This window comes from Chiroxiphia lanceolata, chromosome 20 (assembly GCF_009829145.1).
Source record: "Chiroxiphia lanceolata isolate bChiLan1 chromosome 20, bChiLan1.pri, whole genome shotgun sequence".
NCBI lineage: Eukaryota > Metazoa > Chordata > Aves > Passeriformes > Pipridae > Chiroxiphia > Chiroxiphia lanceolata.
In genome coordinates, this window is record NC_045656.1 from 7008362 (window position 1) to 7026643 (window position 18282).

The window sequence follows — 18282 nt, forward strand, 5'->3', positions numbered from 1 at the left end:
TGCTGCCCCTTGCACCGCGACACCCACCCGTGACCGACCCCCCACCCTCCGGGACCCCCACCACTACCACTTTGGGGTTGCTCACTCACCCGTGACTGATCCCGACCCTGATCCAGGATCCCCCCCACACACATTAGGGCTGCCAGCGCTTCCCATAACTGATCCTGCCCTCACTCCAGGACCCCTCCTTGCACACTTTGGGGCTCCCCCTTCAACCTTTCCTTTGCACCCCACTTGCTGCGGCCACCAGGGTGTGCGTACAGCCCACACTGAGCCCTGGCATGGCCCCAGGCACCGATGGGCTCATGGAGAAGATCTGAGAGGGCTGAGCCCCCAAAGTGGGCTCCCTGAGCAACTCCTGGGGAAGGGCAAGGGATGAAGCCCCCACAGACAGGGTGCTGCCAGGCTGAGGGAGGGGACAGCACTGAGCCTGACACTGCAGGGAGGTGAGAAACAAGCCACTGGCTCAAAACTGTTCCAAATTAAAAACTCTTTTATTTAAACTCTCTCCCGTTCCCCTTTCTCCCAGCCTGGAGCGATCCTGCTGCTTCACCAGGCCCAGGGGCTGGGCCCAGCACCCGCACAGCAGGGAGGGGGTGAAGCTCGTGGGAGCCCTTGGCATGAGAGCCTGCGCCCCACAAAGCAGCTCCGGAGCACCTTGTGCCCCCACATCCCCGTGCTGCTGCACCCCTGCCCCGCAGCGATGGGGCTGCCGAGGGCCTGCGCGTGGCTAATTCCTGCCTCCCTGCCTCGGGCATCACTGTGCCGAGCAGCGCAGCCCCCCCTCCGCCTTAGGGGTGCCCCCCCAAGGGGGGAGCACGGGGCACCCCAGTCCCTTCCCGGCCTGCCGGGTGCTGCTGTCATTTGCGCCTGCCGAAGATCGACTTCTTGCTGGGGTTCTTCTCGCCCACGCTCAGCCCGATGAGCAGACGCGCCTTCTCGTCCTCCTCCTGCTGCTGGATGGTCCCGTCTGATTTGCTCTCCAGCTTCCCCCGGGCTTCTGCGCCCGCTGCTGGCTTCAGGCGTAGCTTCTCTTTGATCACCTGCCCCAGGATTTAGGGGGCTCAGCACTCCGTGGCCACACCCAGGCCCCTCGGCATGGGGGAGAGCCTGAGTTGCTGAGCCAGTGTGGCTGCTTCCTACTCTGCAGGACATGCCACCTGCCTGGGATTACCATCTCCAATCTGGGCAGAGCAGCTCTGGCAGCCTCCAGGGCGGGAAGTGGGATGGGGTCCCACATACCTGTGCTACCAAGGCTTTGCGGCTGTCCCTCTTCACCGCCATGGCAAAGTCCAGCCACGTCCACGTGTTGTTGTGGTACTCCAGGCACGGCAGCACCAGGTTCAGGTCACCCCAGTCCACGCTGTTCTTCTCACCCTGAGTGATGGGGGTGTCAGGTAGTGTGGGACGATGCCCCAGATCACCCCCAGCATGGCCCGTCCCTCCAGCCCCGCACCTTGTAGCTGACACAGAGTGGCACCTGCGGGATCTTGATGTAGATGAAGGAGTTGTTCATGGCTGCACGCTCCTTCATCTTGTCGATGTCATCCACGGGATGCTGGAGACAGAGCAGGAACCATGAGCAGAAAGGAAGTGATGCGTATGGATTTTTGGATTTTTAGCTTTTTCTAGATTTTAGAAGTAGCTGTATTATATGCCTTAGCAGTATTTTCCAGTAAAAGTAATGGCAGTAGCTTAAGGGTTCACATACCAAACCCCGTCCCATATCGCTCCCTCAAAATTCTGTTAGCTTGTTTAGACTTCCCTCAAGGTAGGCCTTCATTCTGTTTAAGAACATCTGTACTCTGGCCTGGACAAGAAGATAACATGCAGGCACAGGATCTACCCTCTTTATCTTATCTTATCCACTAAGTTGTCTCGGAGTCCTGTTTTTCTGCGGTCTCTTAAGGCAACAGAAGGAGAGGGGACACAGCCAGGAACCAGCAGGAAAGGGACAGCTGGGCACTAGGCCAAGGCATTGCTTCACCAGGGAGAGGTGAGAGCTGCTCTGGCATAGTGGTAGAAAAATGAGATGCTGCAGGGATCACATCAAGCATGCAGGCGCCTGGTTGTAAAGGATGCAAATCCTCAAGGTGGGAGGGAGCAGAAGAGAACAGACAGGCAAGTGGGGGAGGACATGGCTGGCCAGCCCTGAAGCCAAGGAAAAACAGACTGACACTACAGCAGGGCTCTCCCAGATTCCCCCCTCAAGGCAGCAGCAGGTACCTCGGGTGCTTTTCGGAATGATCTTCTGACCCCTGATGTCCGATTCAGTCCCTGAGCAACTCCTTTGCCTGGGCCCAGTGAGTCATCGGCCACGATCAGCTGCCGCGGCTTCACCACGGGGATCCCTGGGGCAAACAGGGTGGGAGGTGGTGGCTGGTGTCCAGCTGGGGCTTAGCCACGACCCAGACCCTCCCACCGGCTCCCTGTCCACAGGGGAGACCAAAAATCCCTGTTCCTCAACACAGGGCTTGCCAGCAGCTGCCCACAAATATAACCTGGACATGCAGACAGAGCTGCCCAAGGACATCCAAGAAGGAGGGTGATCATGAGCCTCTCACCTGTCGTCACCAGCTTGGACTTATCTTCCTCATCCCCCACCTCCTCCTCCTCCACATTACGACCAGGGAAGAAGAAACCCATCATCCTATGAAAGAACTGGTGGGTGAGCTGGATGGTGAGGGGTACCACGTTCACCTGTGGGGAGAGAGACATGTCAGAGCCAGGCACATGCTGCCTATGCCCCACAGAGACTCAGTCCAGTCCTGGCACCTCAAAATGCTCCTTGATGGAGATGCCTCCCACGGGTGGCCGGACCTTGCTGAAAATCCTCAGTGCCAGCTGCCGGCCAGACTGGCAGGAACTCTGGGGACGCAGCACCACCTGCAGGGAAGAGGATGGCTGGCTGGGGTGAGGACAGGCCACTCTGGCCAGGCCACTCTGGCCAGGCCACCTACGTGTCTCCAGGACACAGGGCTGCTCCCCCAGGCTGCCACTTGCCTTGTACACAGCGTTGGGCAGAAGGTTGTTCATCGTCACCCAGCCCAGCTCCAGCAGATGCTCGGCCGTGTCATCAGACTTGTTGACCTGCACAGACAAACCTGTCAGCCCTCCATGTCCCTGTCCCCAGCTCGGGGGCTGTGGGTATCACTGGCTAGCTCCACACCTTGCTGTAGAGGAAGCGCTGGAGCTCCAGCTCAGCTATGCCCAGCTGCCCGTCCTCCTCGGTCAGGCGCCAGCGGGCCTGGGCAAAGTAGAACTCCGTGCGCCGTGCCACGCTCACATCCTCCGGCTGCTTTCGCAGCTCCATCTTGTTGGCTCGCTGCAGCTGGAAGTCCTTGAAGCACCTGCAGCAGAGAGGAGAGCACTGGGATGTGGGAGCCCTCAGTAAGAGGGACACAATGTTAAGGAAGCCAGAGATCATAGTATCATACAATGGTTTGGGTTGGAAGGGACCTTAAATTTCATCTATTTCCAACCCCCTGTTACAGGCAGGGACACCTTCCACTAGACCAGGTTGCTCCAAGCCCTGTCCAACCAGGCCTTGGACACTTCCAGGGCTGGGGCAGCCACAGCTTCTCTGGGCAACCTGTGCCAGGGCCTCGCCACCCTCACAGGGAATAATTTCTTCCTAATACCCAATCCAAACCTGCTTTCAGTTTCAAGCCATTCCCCCCGACCTACCTGATGAGTATGTTCAGCTCCTCGCTCTCCAGCTGCAGGTCAGCTTTCTCCTGGCTTAGCTGCTGCTGCAGCCTGTGGTTCAGGTCGAGCAGGATCTCGTTTTTGCTGTCATCCTTCAAGGACTGAAGGACAGACAACCCTCAGCACCCTCTGCCCTGGAGTGGGGATCCTGGGGAGCCGGGCACTGCCTGTATGTGGGCTCACCTTCATGTTGGAGTACATCTGCTTCTCCAGCTGCCGGATCTGGGCCACGTGCTGCCGCACGGCCTCTTGCAGGTGTAGGATACTGCTGCGCTGCTCCTCGGGGTTGCTGGAGATTTCCAGCTGGAAGCGCACCCGCTGTTTCTTCTCGCTGTGCTCCTGGACACGGGGACAGGGGAAGGTTAGGAGTGTCTGGGTGCAGTGAGTGACACAGTGACCTGAAGTCCTGTGGTGCAGGGGGTTGAGGGGATGTAGCAACCAGCTTTGACCCTGAGCTACAGCTGTGGCCCGGCAAAGGAACAAGTAAAACATCATTAAGGAAGAAAACGTGAGAAAGAGAAGAAAAACAGCTGCAAATAGAGGAATGTGTTTGGACATGAGAAGAGATACCAGCGACCTGTCAAGAGACGAGATGGGGCGCGTGAACAGAAGTTAGAGACCAATTAGAGATGAGATACAAGCACGTGGACAGAGGAAAAGTAGGTAAAAAGAACAAGTTTGTTTATAATAAAATCCTTGGATGCAAAATGCAGTCTGAGTGCATTACTGTCCGTCGTCAAGGGGACCCTGTGCAAGAAAAGCGTGAGGAGAATTTCTCTTTTTGAGAATTTCTCTTTGCTCAAGACACATTTGGTGGCTGAAAAAAACTAAGTTTGGAAGAATGTATGAGATCAGCTGATATTCTGTCTTTCCCTCAGGCTGGACGACTTTTTGCCAGGACAGACAGAACAGGCAAACCCTTATCAAAAAAGGTGTTTGCAAGGTACATAAAAGCATTCTTTCCCACAGATGGGGGAAGGAAAGAGGAGAAGAAAAAGGGAAAAAACTGCGAAAAGGCAGCCCACAGGGCAATATGGGCATGCCTGGGCCTTTGGTATGTATGGACAAGGAGCCCTGCTTGGTGTGTGTGCTGTTTCTTTCCACCCAGCTGTGAGTTTCACAGTTGTATAGTGTTTCCAAAATAAACTTCCTTCAGTACCTGAAAGCCCATGGCTTAGCTCTCTGGTCACCTGTGTGCATATTTGGAGCATACAGGTGGGTACCTTGCGTTTGGGCTCCACGTGCAGCAGCAGGTTGTTGACTATGTCAAGGATCATGGCATACTGCGCCGGGTTGGTGGAGATCTCCAGGTCGTGGTGGATCAGTGTGAAGGTATCCACAGCTCCTGCAGCAACACAAAAGGCAAGTGGGGCCTCAGCACGGCCAGAAACAGGATGCAAATGGTGACCAGCCAGAGACGGATGGGGGTTACACTGGTTCCAGCAGGCACAGCATACTCAGCATCATCTGGTGCACTGCAGGGGCTGTGTGCACCCTCTGATCTCAGCAGGGCCAACACAGACCACCCCTGGAGTAAGCAAGCACCTGTGGGTCAGCCCAGAGCTCTACCCCAAGGCACAGTGCCTGGACATACTGACCCTCCTGCTTCTTCAGCAGATCCTCCTTCTCCTGGTTGGCAGGAGTCTCGGGTGGCTTTATCTGCGTGGCCAGCTCAGGGTCAATGTCGTGGCTGTAGCTGATGTAGTACATGCGGCAGCTGCAGCGAGAGATGATCCTCTGTACCTGCTGGGTCTGCTGGGCTTCCGAGGGCTGGTTCCAGTCTGGGGACAGGCAGAGGCACCATGGTCAGAGCACCATGTCCTGGTACATTGGGAACCTCACAGTGCAGGGCTCAGAGCATCAGCCAGCTCCTGGAGCCATGCACGGACAGGTCAGATGCTCTCAGCTCCACCAGCCTTGGGGTCACACACAAGCAGGACTGGGGGAGGCACAGCAGCCAGCGCTGTAGACAGTACCTGTGGTGGTGCTGACCATGCCCCCCACTGCCTGCCCGCTCTCCATCAGCTCCTGCACCGAGTCCAGGCTCCGTTGCCGATGCTCCTCAATATTTTTCACCTGGGGAGGCAAGAAGGCACCATTGGCTGTCCCCATTCTCCCTGCCTTGGCCAGGTCAGACAGCACTGCCCGTCCCCCACACAGCTCACCTATCACAACCCCCCAGACACTCACCTCCAGCCAGAGCTGCCCGTGCTCCCCCTCAGAGGGGCTGCTCTCCGTCGTGGCAAAGTACTGCATGCCGTCCAGCAGGCATGTCCAGGACGTCTTCTGCTTCAGTGTGTCCCCGTACCAGGCAGGGTGGTGCTGGCACTGCAGCAGCTGGGCTTTGGCAGCGGACACAATCACACAGCCCTCCGTCTCCGCGCCGCGCAGAACCATCTGTGGGAGGAGGGACCCCGGGGGTCAGACCAGCCTTTCTGGGGCCCTCTCACAGCCAGGTCGTGGGGACAGGCAGGCACCTGGCAGTTCACCAGCTCGATGAGGCAGTTGCGGTTGTAGATGTCGTCGGTCTGACAGGCGGCGATGCCGCAGAGCTGCTCACTGGCCCCCGACTCCTCCTCCGTGAATACCACGAACTTGTCTGTCTCCTCAATGAGCTTCTGCAGCATGTAAGCCCCTGGGGAGGGAGAAAAAGTCAGTGCAAGGCTGCAGAGGGCTGGCTGGGGGCGTACAGGGTGAAGGGAAGCATGGCTTTCAGCTGTGGGCTGCCCCTTGCTCCCCTCCCCACCGTGCTCACCCCCCGAGGAGGCTCTCTCGGGTCGGCCGCTGGTGATGGGAGCAGTCACTCTGGCAGGGATGGAGTGAGCAGAGAGCGGGCCCCGCTTCAGCTTCTTGGCCTGCAGCTGTGTGTCGATCTTCAGCCCCTTCAGGGCCTCGGTGGACAGGTTGCGCTTGAGCACAGCCGCTTTCTTGTAGCCGTCGTAGAGGCCGAAGGCGATGTCCCGGTTCGTGGTGGTCCAGGACGCCCGCAGGTCCACCAAGTGCAGCTGGTGCGTGTGGAAACCATCGTCCCCATCGCGCAGGGGCAGCTCCTGGGCACGGAGGGCAAGAGCCTCAGCATGGCAAAGCTACCTCCAGCCTGTGACCACGGGCCTCACACACAGGGGCTGGGAGCCCTGCCAGGCCCTACAGGCAGAATGTGGGGGCCAGAGCCTGGGGGACACCCCAGAGTCCCCAGCACGGGCCCATGCCAGGGATGCTGTGGGTGGAACAAGGCCAGGTGCTTGGGAGATCAGAGGCCCTGAAGACCTGTCTCCTCTGAAGCCGAATCCCTCCCCCACTGCACTCAACAACCAAGGTCCCCTTGTCCTGGGGATGCCACCAGGCCAGCACAGGCTGCCGTGCCCTGTGTTTACAGCGCTACCTCCTCAGCTGTGCGGTTGCTGTGCCGCTGGTAGGTGAGGGAGGACAGGCTCAGCAGGTGGGTTTTCTTCACCAGAGTGTCGAGCTGGTGGTCGGCATTCTCATCACAAGTGGAGGCCATGAGGTGCACGGTGACCTGGCTCAGGTCACTCACCATCTGCGTGATGCTCCACTCGGAAATGAGGCGTCGCATCACTGTGCCAGCTGGGGGACAGAGGGAGAGGGTCAGCCAGGGCCCTGCCATACAAGGAAGTGCTGCTGGCAGGATTCCCACTCACCTTGTGGGATGAGCCGTTGGGTGCCGCGAGTGAAGATGTGTCCCTGGCAGCATTCCACCTGGATCCCCCGCTGCTGGGCAAAGGAGGCCCAGTAATGCACCTGTGAGAGAGCAGAGAGCCCAGCTGAGAGCCCAGCGCAGGCACAGCAGGGAGGTAATACCAGCCCCCCACCCCTGGGACTTGCCTGCAGCCGAGGGAAGAGTGCAGTATAGGACAACTGCTTGTAATGCTGCCCCAGCTTCTTCTTGCTGGGTTTCATGTTGTTGAAGAGCTTCCCACGGCAGATGGGCCGTGTCACGCTGGTCCACGTGGCCCAAAAATTCTGCATCCAGCGGAGGGTGCTGCTGTAGAGCAGGATCCGGGGCTGGGAGTGCTCTGAGAATATACCCACTGTCAGCACCCTGGGGCAGGGACATGGCAGCACCCAACTCAGGACACATAAGGATTGCTCAAACCAGCACGCTCTGCCCCATCCCCCTTGTCCCAAAGGGATCCCCAGGACACTATCACCCACCTTTACTGGGCCGTGTCAGGTCCATTCGGATGGAGAGGTTGAGGTTCTCGGAGCGGAAGGCACGGTAGGAGTCATACTGCTGCCCTACTGGCACCTCGGGCAGGAATTCGGGGGAGCGCAGCACCACACCGTGGTGGTCATGGGGGTTCCCGTGGCACAGCCACTGCAGGTCCAGTGTCATGCACAGGTCAGGCAGGTGCAGGAAGCAGCAGTCGTCATACCTGAATGCAGAAAGAGACCCCAGTCATTCCCTGGCACTGGTGGAGGCCTCTGTGCTCCAGGGCCCACACTCACTTGGAGGCTGTCCGGACGTTGATATCCAGGTTGCCCTTGAAGACAAACTGCCCGGGCTTCCAGTGGAAGGAGAGTTGGCTCCACTCCCAGTGCATGTTCTCTGTGGTGTTGTAGGGGTCCTGCAAGGACAAGCGTGAGGAGAGGGAGGTGTGAGCTGACCCCGTGCCATGCTCTATTCCCCAGCCCAGCAGCACCCACCTCAGTGGCCAGCTGGTGCAGGTTGGCCTGTTCAATGTCCATGTGCCAGTCTCCGTGGAAAAGAAGGCGGCTCTTGTCCCACCAGGGCAACGGGGCGCTGGGATCCTCTGAGGGCTTCGTGAGAAGATCCACACACTGGCCAATCAGGGTCCAGGCCGGGTCCCAGCAGGGCCCCCACACGATGGTATACTGGGAGATCACAGCTGGGAACGCAGAGGTTGGCTCAGCCATTTGCACATCCCATCTGCTGCCCCAGCACAGAGCCCCCCATTCCTCTTACAGTGAAAGTCGTGGTAGAACTTCAAGGGTGGCATGTTCCTCTCCACCGTGGCATCCCCCCAGGGCAGCCCCAGCTTCAGGACCTGGCGGCGCCGGGAGCAGGCCTGGCCGCACTGCTCGGCTCCGATCAGCCGGCCAGAGAGCTGCCAGTTCCGGATCTCAAAGAGGTAGCGAGGGTAGTCACGGATCCGCACTGTGGGGCGGAGGAAGCACTGAGACATTTGGCAGCAAAGGGACATTGCCCCAGTCCCCCACTCTCAGCCACACAAGGAACTACTCTCCTGTCACATCTCTACTCCCTTCCCACTCCTTTGAACCTCCGAAAATCATTTTCCCTGCTTGCATGGTGTCAGCAGGTCCCTGTCCTGGAAGCCCAGCCCACGCAGCCATTGTGCTGTCCTCCAAGGGCACCCTCACGCAAAGCAACTCACCAAAGAAGCTGCCAACTCTGCCCTTCATCATGCGGCACCACTGGGTGACCATCTCCAGACCCTCGGAGGGGAACGGGCTAACATCATCCAGGTCCCTCATCTGCTCCAATACGCGTTCTGTGCCATGGAAGGACTCGTCAGCCATGGCCACCAGCTCCAGGTGGGCCAGAGTCCAGGTGAGAAGGGCCCTCCGCATGGGTGTGTTGGCGTAGAGGCGCCGCGAGCGCTGGATGTAGATCTCGATGTTCTTCTTCTCCAGTGAGGCGTAGAGCTCCTCAATCTTGCGGGCAGGCAGCAGCTCCCCGTGCTGCTTGCGCAGCGCAGCCACCTTGGCGTCCAGCAGCTGCAGGCGCTTGGCGCTCTCCTTGCTCTCGTCCTTCATCAGCTCGTAGTTGTCTCGTAACTTGACCTCAAAGACATCGTCCAAGAAGACCCAGGAGAAGTGGGTCACTTTAAGCAGGAGGTCTGGGGGCAGCGCCGTGCTGGTGGGGCGCCCAGGCCGGTGAAGGCCTTTCAGCCACTTCTGCACGCCCACAGCAGCGTCCAGTGTGCGGGAGAAGTCGTACTGGTAGGGGAACTCGATGGTCACACTGGCAAAGGAGAAGGCCCAGCCGCGGTTGCGGAGAGTGCGCAGGGTGGGGAAGGCGTCACGGTGCCGGATGACCTCCTCCAGCTCTGGCAGCAGTTTCACCTCCACCTCCTTGAAGCTGAAGATGCTGTGCCCGTCAAAGCCAGCAGCCAGCTCGGGGCAGTAGCCGTGCAGGGCACCACCATGCCAGCTCACCGAGGTCCGCTCGGCAGCCAGGCTGATGTAGTTGGCCTCGGAGACAAAGGCTGTGACCTTGGCGGAGCTCAGCTCTAGGGACAGGGACAAAAGTCTTTTGGAGGAGGGCCCTTTTGGCTGGAGGGGCCCCAGTGACTCAGTAGGGGTGGTTGGGTGGGATGTGGGGCTCTCTGGGGGTAGGGAGGGAAGCGTCCTGTGGCCAAGGGCGTTCCACAAGGCTTCGTGGCACTGCAGGGTGGCCAGGATGTGATGGTAGAGGTGCATATGGTCAGGAGGGCTCCACAGCACTGCCAGCCCCTCACCGCACTGCACCTGTGCCAGAGAGAGCAAGCAGGCAGCACGTCACTGCCAGGGCCAGCACAGCACAGCCCCGTTCTCCTCCCCAGCACCTTTCAGTGCCAGCCAGTCCTCCCCCTGCCCCATCCATCCCAGTCCCACTACTACAGGATAAAGCAGTGGCCCGACACCCAAACCAACCTCCAGGGAGCGGATGCTGCTGTGGTAGGTGACAGAGAGCATGGAGAGGTTGGCCACCGGGTTGGGGATGGCAGGAGCTTTGCAGCACGGCTGCATCTTCTCAGTGATGCTCTTCACCAAGGCCAGCACCATGCCCTGCACGCTGACTGTGCAGCTCTCAGCACTTCCCAGGACAGTCAGCGTGTCCAGCCGCAGCTCCAAGGCACCTAGAGAGACAGCACATCAGTGCTGCAAGCATGGAGGAGGCACACCACAGCATGCCAGACTCCCAACTATGGGGTTATTCCAAGACAGCCACCTGGGATCAGCCTGGATGCTACTTACCCACCAGGGCCGACAGTGTGAAAAGGTTCACGTCCTCCACCTTCAGATCCACCTTCCAGAGCAGCCGCCAGGGCTCGCTGGAGGCAGAGGGGGGCTGTTTGGCAAGCTCAGCTCCGCTGGGCTGGGGGCAGAACAGGGGCAGGACCCTGGCCAGGCACTCAGTGCAGGTGTCTGACGACTCCACTTGCAACCCCCGGATGGTGCAGTCCAGGAAAAGCGTATCCGACTGGGCGCTGGACATGCCCAGGGGCTGGTTGTAGCTGCCCTGTAGGACAAACAGGATGATCACCCTCAGGCTGCAGGATGTCCCTGTACCACCCACATGACATCTCTCTCCTGAAAGCCACCCTTGCCCCCTTGGCTTGCCCCTCACCTGGAGGTTGAAGGAGTCGAGGATGAGGGCTTCTCCCCACACGTGCATGTTGGGGGGATGTGGGGCACGCTGGATGTGCGAGTCGTTGCCCACACGCCAGCACAGGTGGTCCACGGCCAGCACCGCTCGCTGGTGCACACTCTGCGGCCGCAGGTGCTGGTAGTCTGTGAGCAGAGAGGAGAGGGTGAGTGTGGGCAGGGCTTGCCCAAACACAGGCACAACCAGTCAGGGATCCACAGCCCCTGGCCACATGCAGACATGGGCAAGCACAGTGGCAGCACGGCTGCCCCTGTTCCCCTCCTAGTGCCTCTCTGGCACAGCCATAAACCCCCAAGAAGAGTCCAGCAGCCACCCTGATGCCAGCCCGTACCTGCAGAGATGGAGTTGAAGCCCAAGGCGAAGGGTGGTGTGTCCCCCAGCTGCACGGACACACTGACGTTGGACAGCGAGGCACTCAGGATGATGGGTGCTATGATTTGGGGATAGCTCCTGCATGGGACAAGCAGGGATGGTCTTTTACTGGGAGCTGTAGGCCATAGAGCCTGGTAGGGAATAGGCCCAGAGGGACACCTTCTCTTCAGGAGCTCCCTGATCACCTCCCACTCTCTGTACCAGCCACCCTATCCCACAGGCCGTGTGCAGGGCAGAGAAGGTGCTGAGTGCCCAGGCACCCTGCCAGAGTGTGGCAAGAGCAAACAAGCTGTGATACCAGCAGCTGTACTGAGGCCAAGTTTACCTTCCTTTATGCCCTTGGCTGGGGACAGGCACCGCCTGGCACCTGTACTCTTGTGCCAACAGGCCCAGCCAGTGTGAAAACTCTTGGTGACGGTAGTGGATGATGCAGGTGTTGAGCAGAACAGCAGCCGAGAGGTCAATGGCTGTGACCTAGAGCAGGGAGAGGGCCAGGTGGCAAAAAACTCATGCCAGGAGCCAAACCAGTCATCCCCAGGAGAAAGGACTGTGCCCAGCAATCGCTTACCTGTAGGCTGGTCTTCAGGGAGTTGAGGCACACGATGCGTTGGCGGCTCTGGGACAGGAGAAGGCCATCTGTGGAGAGAGAGGAGCAGAAGTCAGGGGTGGCAGAGAGCAGTGGCGGCAGCCCTCTCCTGTGGGCACCCTCCTGGCTACTTGCCCTCCAGCTGGAGGTCTACACTCATTTGGTCCAGGTCTGAGGTGGGCGTGAAGTTGCGCAGCGGGATCTGCTCGTCTTCACGCTGATATAGAAACTGCAGCAGCTTCAGGCTCCAGGTGAGGTGCCTGTAAGAAGCGGGGAAACACTGTCAGAAGGGAACCACACTATCATGTCCTTCATCTCCCTATTTCTCATCACCAGCTGACCAGCATGCTGGCATGGACAGACACCAGCCAGTGCCCAGCTGAAGCCCAGCCCAGTGCTCATCCCATCAGCAGAGCATCCCATCAGGCTGTCCAGCTAGAGAACCAGCTCATGTCCTTCTTCCCTCCCCAAGAGCCCAGCCCCTGGCCAAGCTCAGTCCTTCCCACTGGGGTGGGCTCTAGGACTCACTCTCTGTAGTCTGGATGAGCAGGGAATGGCACAGCTGTTTCCAGGTCCATGTCCCAAGCACTAATTTGGTTTAGGACAGCCTCTTGCCTCCACCTGCCTCCTTACCTCTTCTGGCTGTTCATGGACAGCACCATGCTGGTGTTCTCCAGCTTCATCTCCACCCTTCTGGGGATAAGCTGCAGAGTGTCCCTGCTCAGCACAGACAGGGACTTTGGGGGCTCCTCAGGGCCTGGAGAAGAACACAGTCATGGGAAGGCTCTTGCCCAAAGCCCCACACTCTGCAGCAGGAGGGAGCGACAGCACAGCCAAATCCCTCTGGCTCCAGTGCAAGCATGGGGGCTGCCAGCCCCTGCCCTGTCTGGAGCTTGTCCCTGTCCCTGTCCTGACCTGTGCTGGGCTGTTCCCCTGTGCTGCTGTGCTGGGCCCCGGCAGTGACGTGGTGCAGGAGGGGGCTGCAGAAAAGCCCCTCGTGCAGCTCTGCCTGCAGTGTCCGGATGCACAGCCGGACGCCCACCAGCCGCCGCTTGCTGCTGATCTCCAGCGAGAGGGAGAGTGCCAGGGCCAGCTCTGCCAGGCACGTGTCATCCTGTGTGGGGACACAGCAAGGAGTGACACCCAATGTCCTGCTAGCGGATGCTGCAGGTGCCCAGCATTGGGCTTAGAGCCTCACAGCATTGCCCAGCCTCAGGGACATGCTGGAGTGGGTCCTCAGGGCATCCCACAGAGCTGGTGCCCAGGCTCCAAGTGTGGAATTCTCCAGCACTCACCAGCTGGCTGCTCCGGAGGACTTTGCTGTTCACCTTTGTCAGGCTCACCTCGCAGGTCAGGCTGGGGAAAGCAGAAAAGAGAGGGAGGATGTGGGCCTTGCTACTACCAAACCAAGTCCCTGTCCTCTCTTTTCTGTGGGATACGGGGAATCCCAAGTCCCTGCTTCAAGTGCTCCCCAAAGCAGATCATGCCCTAAGTCCATGCACACCAGCAACACATTATTTGGAGAACACACAACTCAAGTTTCCAGTGATGCAAAAAGGAACCAGGCCAGCCTGGAGGAGGTTAATGTGTCACATCACAGGTGACATGAGATGCTGCTGAGCGGAACAGAGAGAGAAGGCACCAGGCTGGGGTCAGAGGAGCCTCCCTGCCCCTGAAGCAGAGCGCACACAAGCACAGTGTTACCTCTTCCCGTTGCCATTCAGGAGGAGACGCGTCTGGCTGGCCTGGATGTGCCAGAGAGACTCTGAGGTGGCCACGTGCAGAACCATGATGTTGATGGAATCCATGTGGATGGAAAAGAGCTGGGAGGAAGGTGCTACAGTGAGGGATATCCGACAGCAGCGCAGCCCACAACAGCCTCTCATCAAACCAATGCCTCACCTGGCTAAGTAGCCTTAGCAGGGAGGGTTTAAGAGTCAGGTCTGCTCTGTTTTCATTTCCGTCAGCTTCTCTGGGAGCCTCCGGGACGGACGGCTGGAATCCAGGGCCCTTCTGGAGATCCGTGCGGATTCGCACCTCGCCAAAACACAGCTCGAAGTAGCGCCTGTGGGAGAACAGCACAGGTAGCTCTTACAAGAGCTCACACTTGGCACAGCCAGCCCCACCACCACTGATGTCCCCCACCCCAGGGATGTGCAGGACCGGCACAAGGGCACCCACAAGACACTGCCACCTCAAAAAGAGGTTCACTCTCTCACAGAGCAGATCATGGGGAAATAGGGATGTCAGGAAGGTGTAAAGGTAGCAGGACCACAGTCAGTGGGGCCAGGGGTGAGCCAGACCCCCCAAGCGAGCAGGCAGGGAGTTGGCATGGGGGTACATACGGTAGCTCCCGGCTCAGTTTACTGGAGATCCAGATGTTATCAATCTCCTGCAAGGACACACGGGCAGGTCAGAGAAGAAACAACCTGAGCCTTATGGTGCTCATCCTGACATTCCCGCTCTACTCCCAATGCCTGGGATCATTCAAGGAGCAGCTAAAGCCCCAAGTGTGGCCCTTAGAGGAAGGGTCTGGCACCAGCCATAGGGATGCCCAACAGGAGCACGGCTACACAGATTTGCTGCCAGCCTGTAAGTGACTGTAACCACCCTCTCTGCCTGTCTGCCCGTGACCACTCCTTGCCCGGGTACCCACCACAGTCTGCTGCTCCCGCTGAAACTTGAGGCTGATGTTCTGGGCCCAGAAGAAGCCGAAGGAGCCAATCTTCAGCTCCGCATGAAGCTTCTGCCGGCACCAAGTGACAGCGAGGCGACATGCCAGCCACCTGTGGGGACAGGGGGAAGGCCAGGGTCAGCCTCCCCACTGGGGCTGGGGACCAGGGACCCTCTTTGCCCTTCAAGCACCAGCTCCAGCACCCAGAGCTGGACAGGAGCTCCCAGGGACCCAGGCCGGGGCAGAGACCCTGCAGGGTCACCCCCAACAATTTCTGACACATCCTCCAAGCCCTGAGGGGTCCCTTTGACCCCCACACCCCCCTGACAACCCCGTGCCCACCCCTGCAGGCTCCCGTGAACTTCTGTATGCCCCCAAGCCACTGACATCCCCACCCTCCTAGCTCTAGGAGCCCCCAATCCCCTGCAGGCTCCCCCCAAGTCCTGTGAGCCCCCCAAATTCCCCAAACCCCCCAGAGCCCTCTTTGTCCCCTTTAACCCCTGCTTCTCCCCTCCTAGACCCCCAACACCTCACCCTCAGCCTCGTGGGCCCCCTCCACCCCTGACACTACCCCAACCACCCTTATCACCCCCCAAAACCCCCGTGGGCCCCCAAAACCCCCTGACACCCCACTGCCAGCCCCACGGGCCACCCCTTGACCCTTCCGAGCTCCTCCCATCCCAGGACAGCCCCACCCGCCGCGTTGTCACCCTCCAGCCCCCTATCACCCCTCTGCCAGCTCCGCGCCCACTCCCCACCCCTGTCACACCCCCCCCTCGAGCCCCCGCGGGCTCCCCCACGACCCCAAACCCGCCCCCCAGGCCCTGACCGCGCCAGCAGCCCGGCGAGCAGCGCGATGAGGACGATGCCGAGGAGCGCGGCGGGCAGCGGCGGCGGCATGGCGGGCCCGGCCCCGGTGCGGGCCCACGGCCCCGGTGCGACCCCCTCCCTCCCGCCCGCCCCGGCCCCGCCGCCGCCGCCCGAGGGGCCGCCCGCGCACCCCGAGTGGCCGCTGGGAGGGGCGGGACGGGGCGGGGCCGAGCGGCGCCTTCCCGGAGAGTGCGGGCGCTGCAGCGCCCCGCTGGGGCCGAGCGGTGACACCGGGACCGGCACCGGGATGGGGCGAAAGGGGGGGTGACTGGGACCGGCACCGGGATGGGGGGAGAAGGGAAGCGACACCGGGTCCTGCGCTGGGATGGAGAGAGCGGGTGACACCGCGGCCGCACCGCGGTGGGGCGAGGGGGTGTGACACACCGGGTCTGGCGCCAGGATGGAGCGAGGGGGTGACATTGGGGCAGCACCGGCATGCAGTGAGGCAATGACACCCGGTCCAGCACCACGATGGGGCAGGGGGTGACACTAGGGCTGGTGCTGGGATGAGGTGAAGGGGGTGACACCGGGATGGGGAGAGGGGGCGAGTGACATTGGGTTCAGCACTGGATGGGGCCAGAGAGGTGACACTGGGTCTAGGTACCAAAATGGGGCGAGGGGGTGACACCAGGTTTGGCTCCCAGCCCCGGGCTATTCTCTGCATCCCCCACACAAACAGTCACACCACAGGGCAGGGTTCAGCACTTTTATGGTCCCAGGTCCCCGCAGGATACAGAGAGTGGTTTGGGGTACAGCAGGGTTGTACAGTTCCTGGGGACAGCAGTCCTCAGACGGATAAGGGGGCTGCAAGGGACAGGGTGAGAGTTTGTCAATCTGCTCTGGGGTTGGGTCTGGATGTCAGGCTTGGCTTTGTGCTGGATTTGGGATGTTGGGACCTGCTTTGTGTCAGGGCTTTGTGTTGGGCTCTGCTTTGTGTCAGGTCTAGATCCTGGGACCTGCTTCTTCTCAGATTAGGGACACTGGAATCTGCTCCACATTGAATTCAGGACACTGGGATCTGCTTTGTGTTGGAGTTCTGTCCTGGTGTGTGTCAGTCCCAGGTGGGTATAGAAGCCATCCCCTGGGTTCAGTGGTCCCAAACATGGCAGGGCAGCACCCAGTCTCAGCATCAGTCTGTCTGTCCCTCACAACTCAGCGTGGTATTGCTCTGCTTTGAAGGCCTCGCCAGGCTGCATGAAGATGCCCTCCATCACCTTCCAGTAGTTATTCTGGCTGGATGTGGCCATGCCATGCACCTCCTTCTGCCCATGGATGGGCCGCCCATACTGCTCCCCCGTCACTGAGAGGAAGACGTCGGTGGAGGTGTGCTGGAAGCGAACCTCGTCGTCCCGCACCCAGTAGGTCCCGCTGCACACCACTGTCCAGTCGTCCAGGTAGTCGCCCTCGCCGGCCTCCCCAAATGCACTCACCTCCTGGGGGTGAAGAACAGCTCATTTTGGGGCCAGGATGAAGGTGGGGGGGACTCGCAGGTTGGGGTGGGCAGAAGAAGGGGCTGGGCCTAGGGGTGGGAAGGACGTGGTTATTGGGACTTGAAGGGTCTGGTTGGGATTCAGGCACTGGCAGGGCAAGGGGGAACCAGTACAGACCGGGGAACAAGGTGGGAGTGGTAGGGACCCAGCTGGGACCAGGGGAAAAAGCAGTGCTGGTAGGGACATGGAAGACAAGAGGGACCCAATCTGAACTGAATCACAAGGTGGGACTGGTGAGGGCATACGGGACATGACTGGGGCCAGGGCACAAGGAAGGGAAATGAGAGACCTGGTTGGGACAGGGAGAATCCAGGAGAGACTGGGGAATAAGATGGGGCTGGCAGTGACACGGGGGACAAGGGGGACCCAGTCTGGACTGCAGAACAAGACAGAACTGGTAGGGAGATGGGGGACAAGGGGGACTCAGTTGGGACTGGTAGGCACAAGGAGAACTGGGGGAAAAGGAGAGACTGGTAGGGACAGGGAGAAAGAACCTGATAGGGCCTGGGGAACGAGGCAGGGCTGATTAGGGACATGGAGGACAAGAGGAACCCACTTTGAACTAGGAAACAAGGTGGGACTGCCAGGGACAAGGGGGACCCAATCGGAACTGGTAGGGCCAGGGCGAACCCAGCAGGGACTCAGGGGGCTCGGCACTCAGGGGACCGGGCAAGGGCAGTGACAAAGGGTGCCTGGTCGTGCCCGGGGAAAGGCGCTGAGCCCGGGGCTCGGGGGTGATCCGCGGTGGGTACCTGGTTGCCGGAGAGCGGGGAGGCGAAGCGGTGGCTGTGGAGGTTGCGGCCGGTGCCCAGGTGCGTGAGGCGGATGGCCTGCCCGCACCGCACCGGGGTGCCCCGATGGCACACGGCGGCCGTGCGGCCCCGCACCCGCCAGTAGCTGTTCTCGTCATCCGCCGCCGACACTCCGGTCACCGACTGCTGCTCGCTGCCTGCGGAGGAGGGAGACCCGCCATCACACCCAGGAGCAGGGAAAAAGCGGGGGTGGGGGGGATGGGGGGTGCGCGTCCCATTACCGGAGCCGTAGCGCACATCGTGCGAGTGCAGCCGCACGTTGTGCCGCACATTGAGCAGCTTCACCACGGAGCCGCAGGTGACCGGCCCGGGGCCGCCGCGCCCCGCCGCGCCCAGCGCCGCCGCCGCCAGCACCGGGAGCAGCAGCGGGAGCAGCCCCATCCCCGCAGGAAGCGGAA

The 18282-nt window shown here is 60.4% G+C and overlaps 2 protein-coding genes across 2 annotated transcripts; both read right to left on the minus strand.

The window, feature by feature from the left end:
- Positions 1-473: 473 nt before the first annotated feature.
- On the minus strand, positions 474-15617 carry KIAA0100 (KIAA0100 ortholog). The gene is made up of 39 exons (XM_032707508.1): positions 15542-15617; positions 14695-14824; positions 14384-14430; positions 13941-14103; positions 13743-13861; positions 13334-13394; positions 12954-13152; positions 12672-12795; positions 12174-12298; positions 12021-12088; positions 11778-11926; positions 11412-11530; positions 11042-11205; positions 10669-10933; positions 10345-10550; positions 9084-10179; positions 8654-8845; positions 8374-8576; positions 8176-8294; positions 7882-8102; positions 7552-7742; positions 7368-7467; positions 7091-7293; positions 6464-6758; positions 6186-6343; positions 5899-6105; positions 5685-5784; positions 5307-5489; positions 4932-5053; positions 3892-4047; positions 3688-3809; positions 3170-3350; positions 3004-3090; positions 2776-2886; positions 2565-2700; positions 2227-2351; positions 1457-1558; positions 1243-1377; positions 474-1043 (listed from the first exon to the last, which is right to left on the minus strand). Exons 1-39 carry the CDS (start codon positions 15610-15612, stop codon positions 861-863), a joined length of 6738 nt encoding a protein of 2245 aa, XP_032563399.1. The 5' UTR covers positions 15613-15617; the 3' UTR covers positions 474-860.
- Positions 15618-16274: 657 nt separating this feature from the next.
- On the minus strand, positions 16275-18282 carry SDF2 (stromal cell derived factor 2). The gene is made up of 3 exons (XM_032707254.1): positions 18106-18282; positions 17825-18021; positions 16275-17015 (listed from the first exon to the last, which is right to left on the minus strand). The coding sequence occupies exons 1-3, from the start codon at positions 18263-18265 to the stop codon at positions 16728-16730; spliced, it is 645 nt and encodes a 214-aa protein (XP_032563145.1). The 5' UTR covers positions 18266-18282; the 3' UTR covers positions 16275-16727.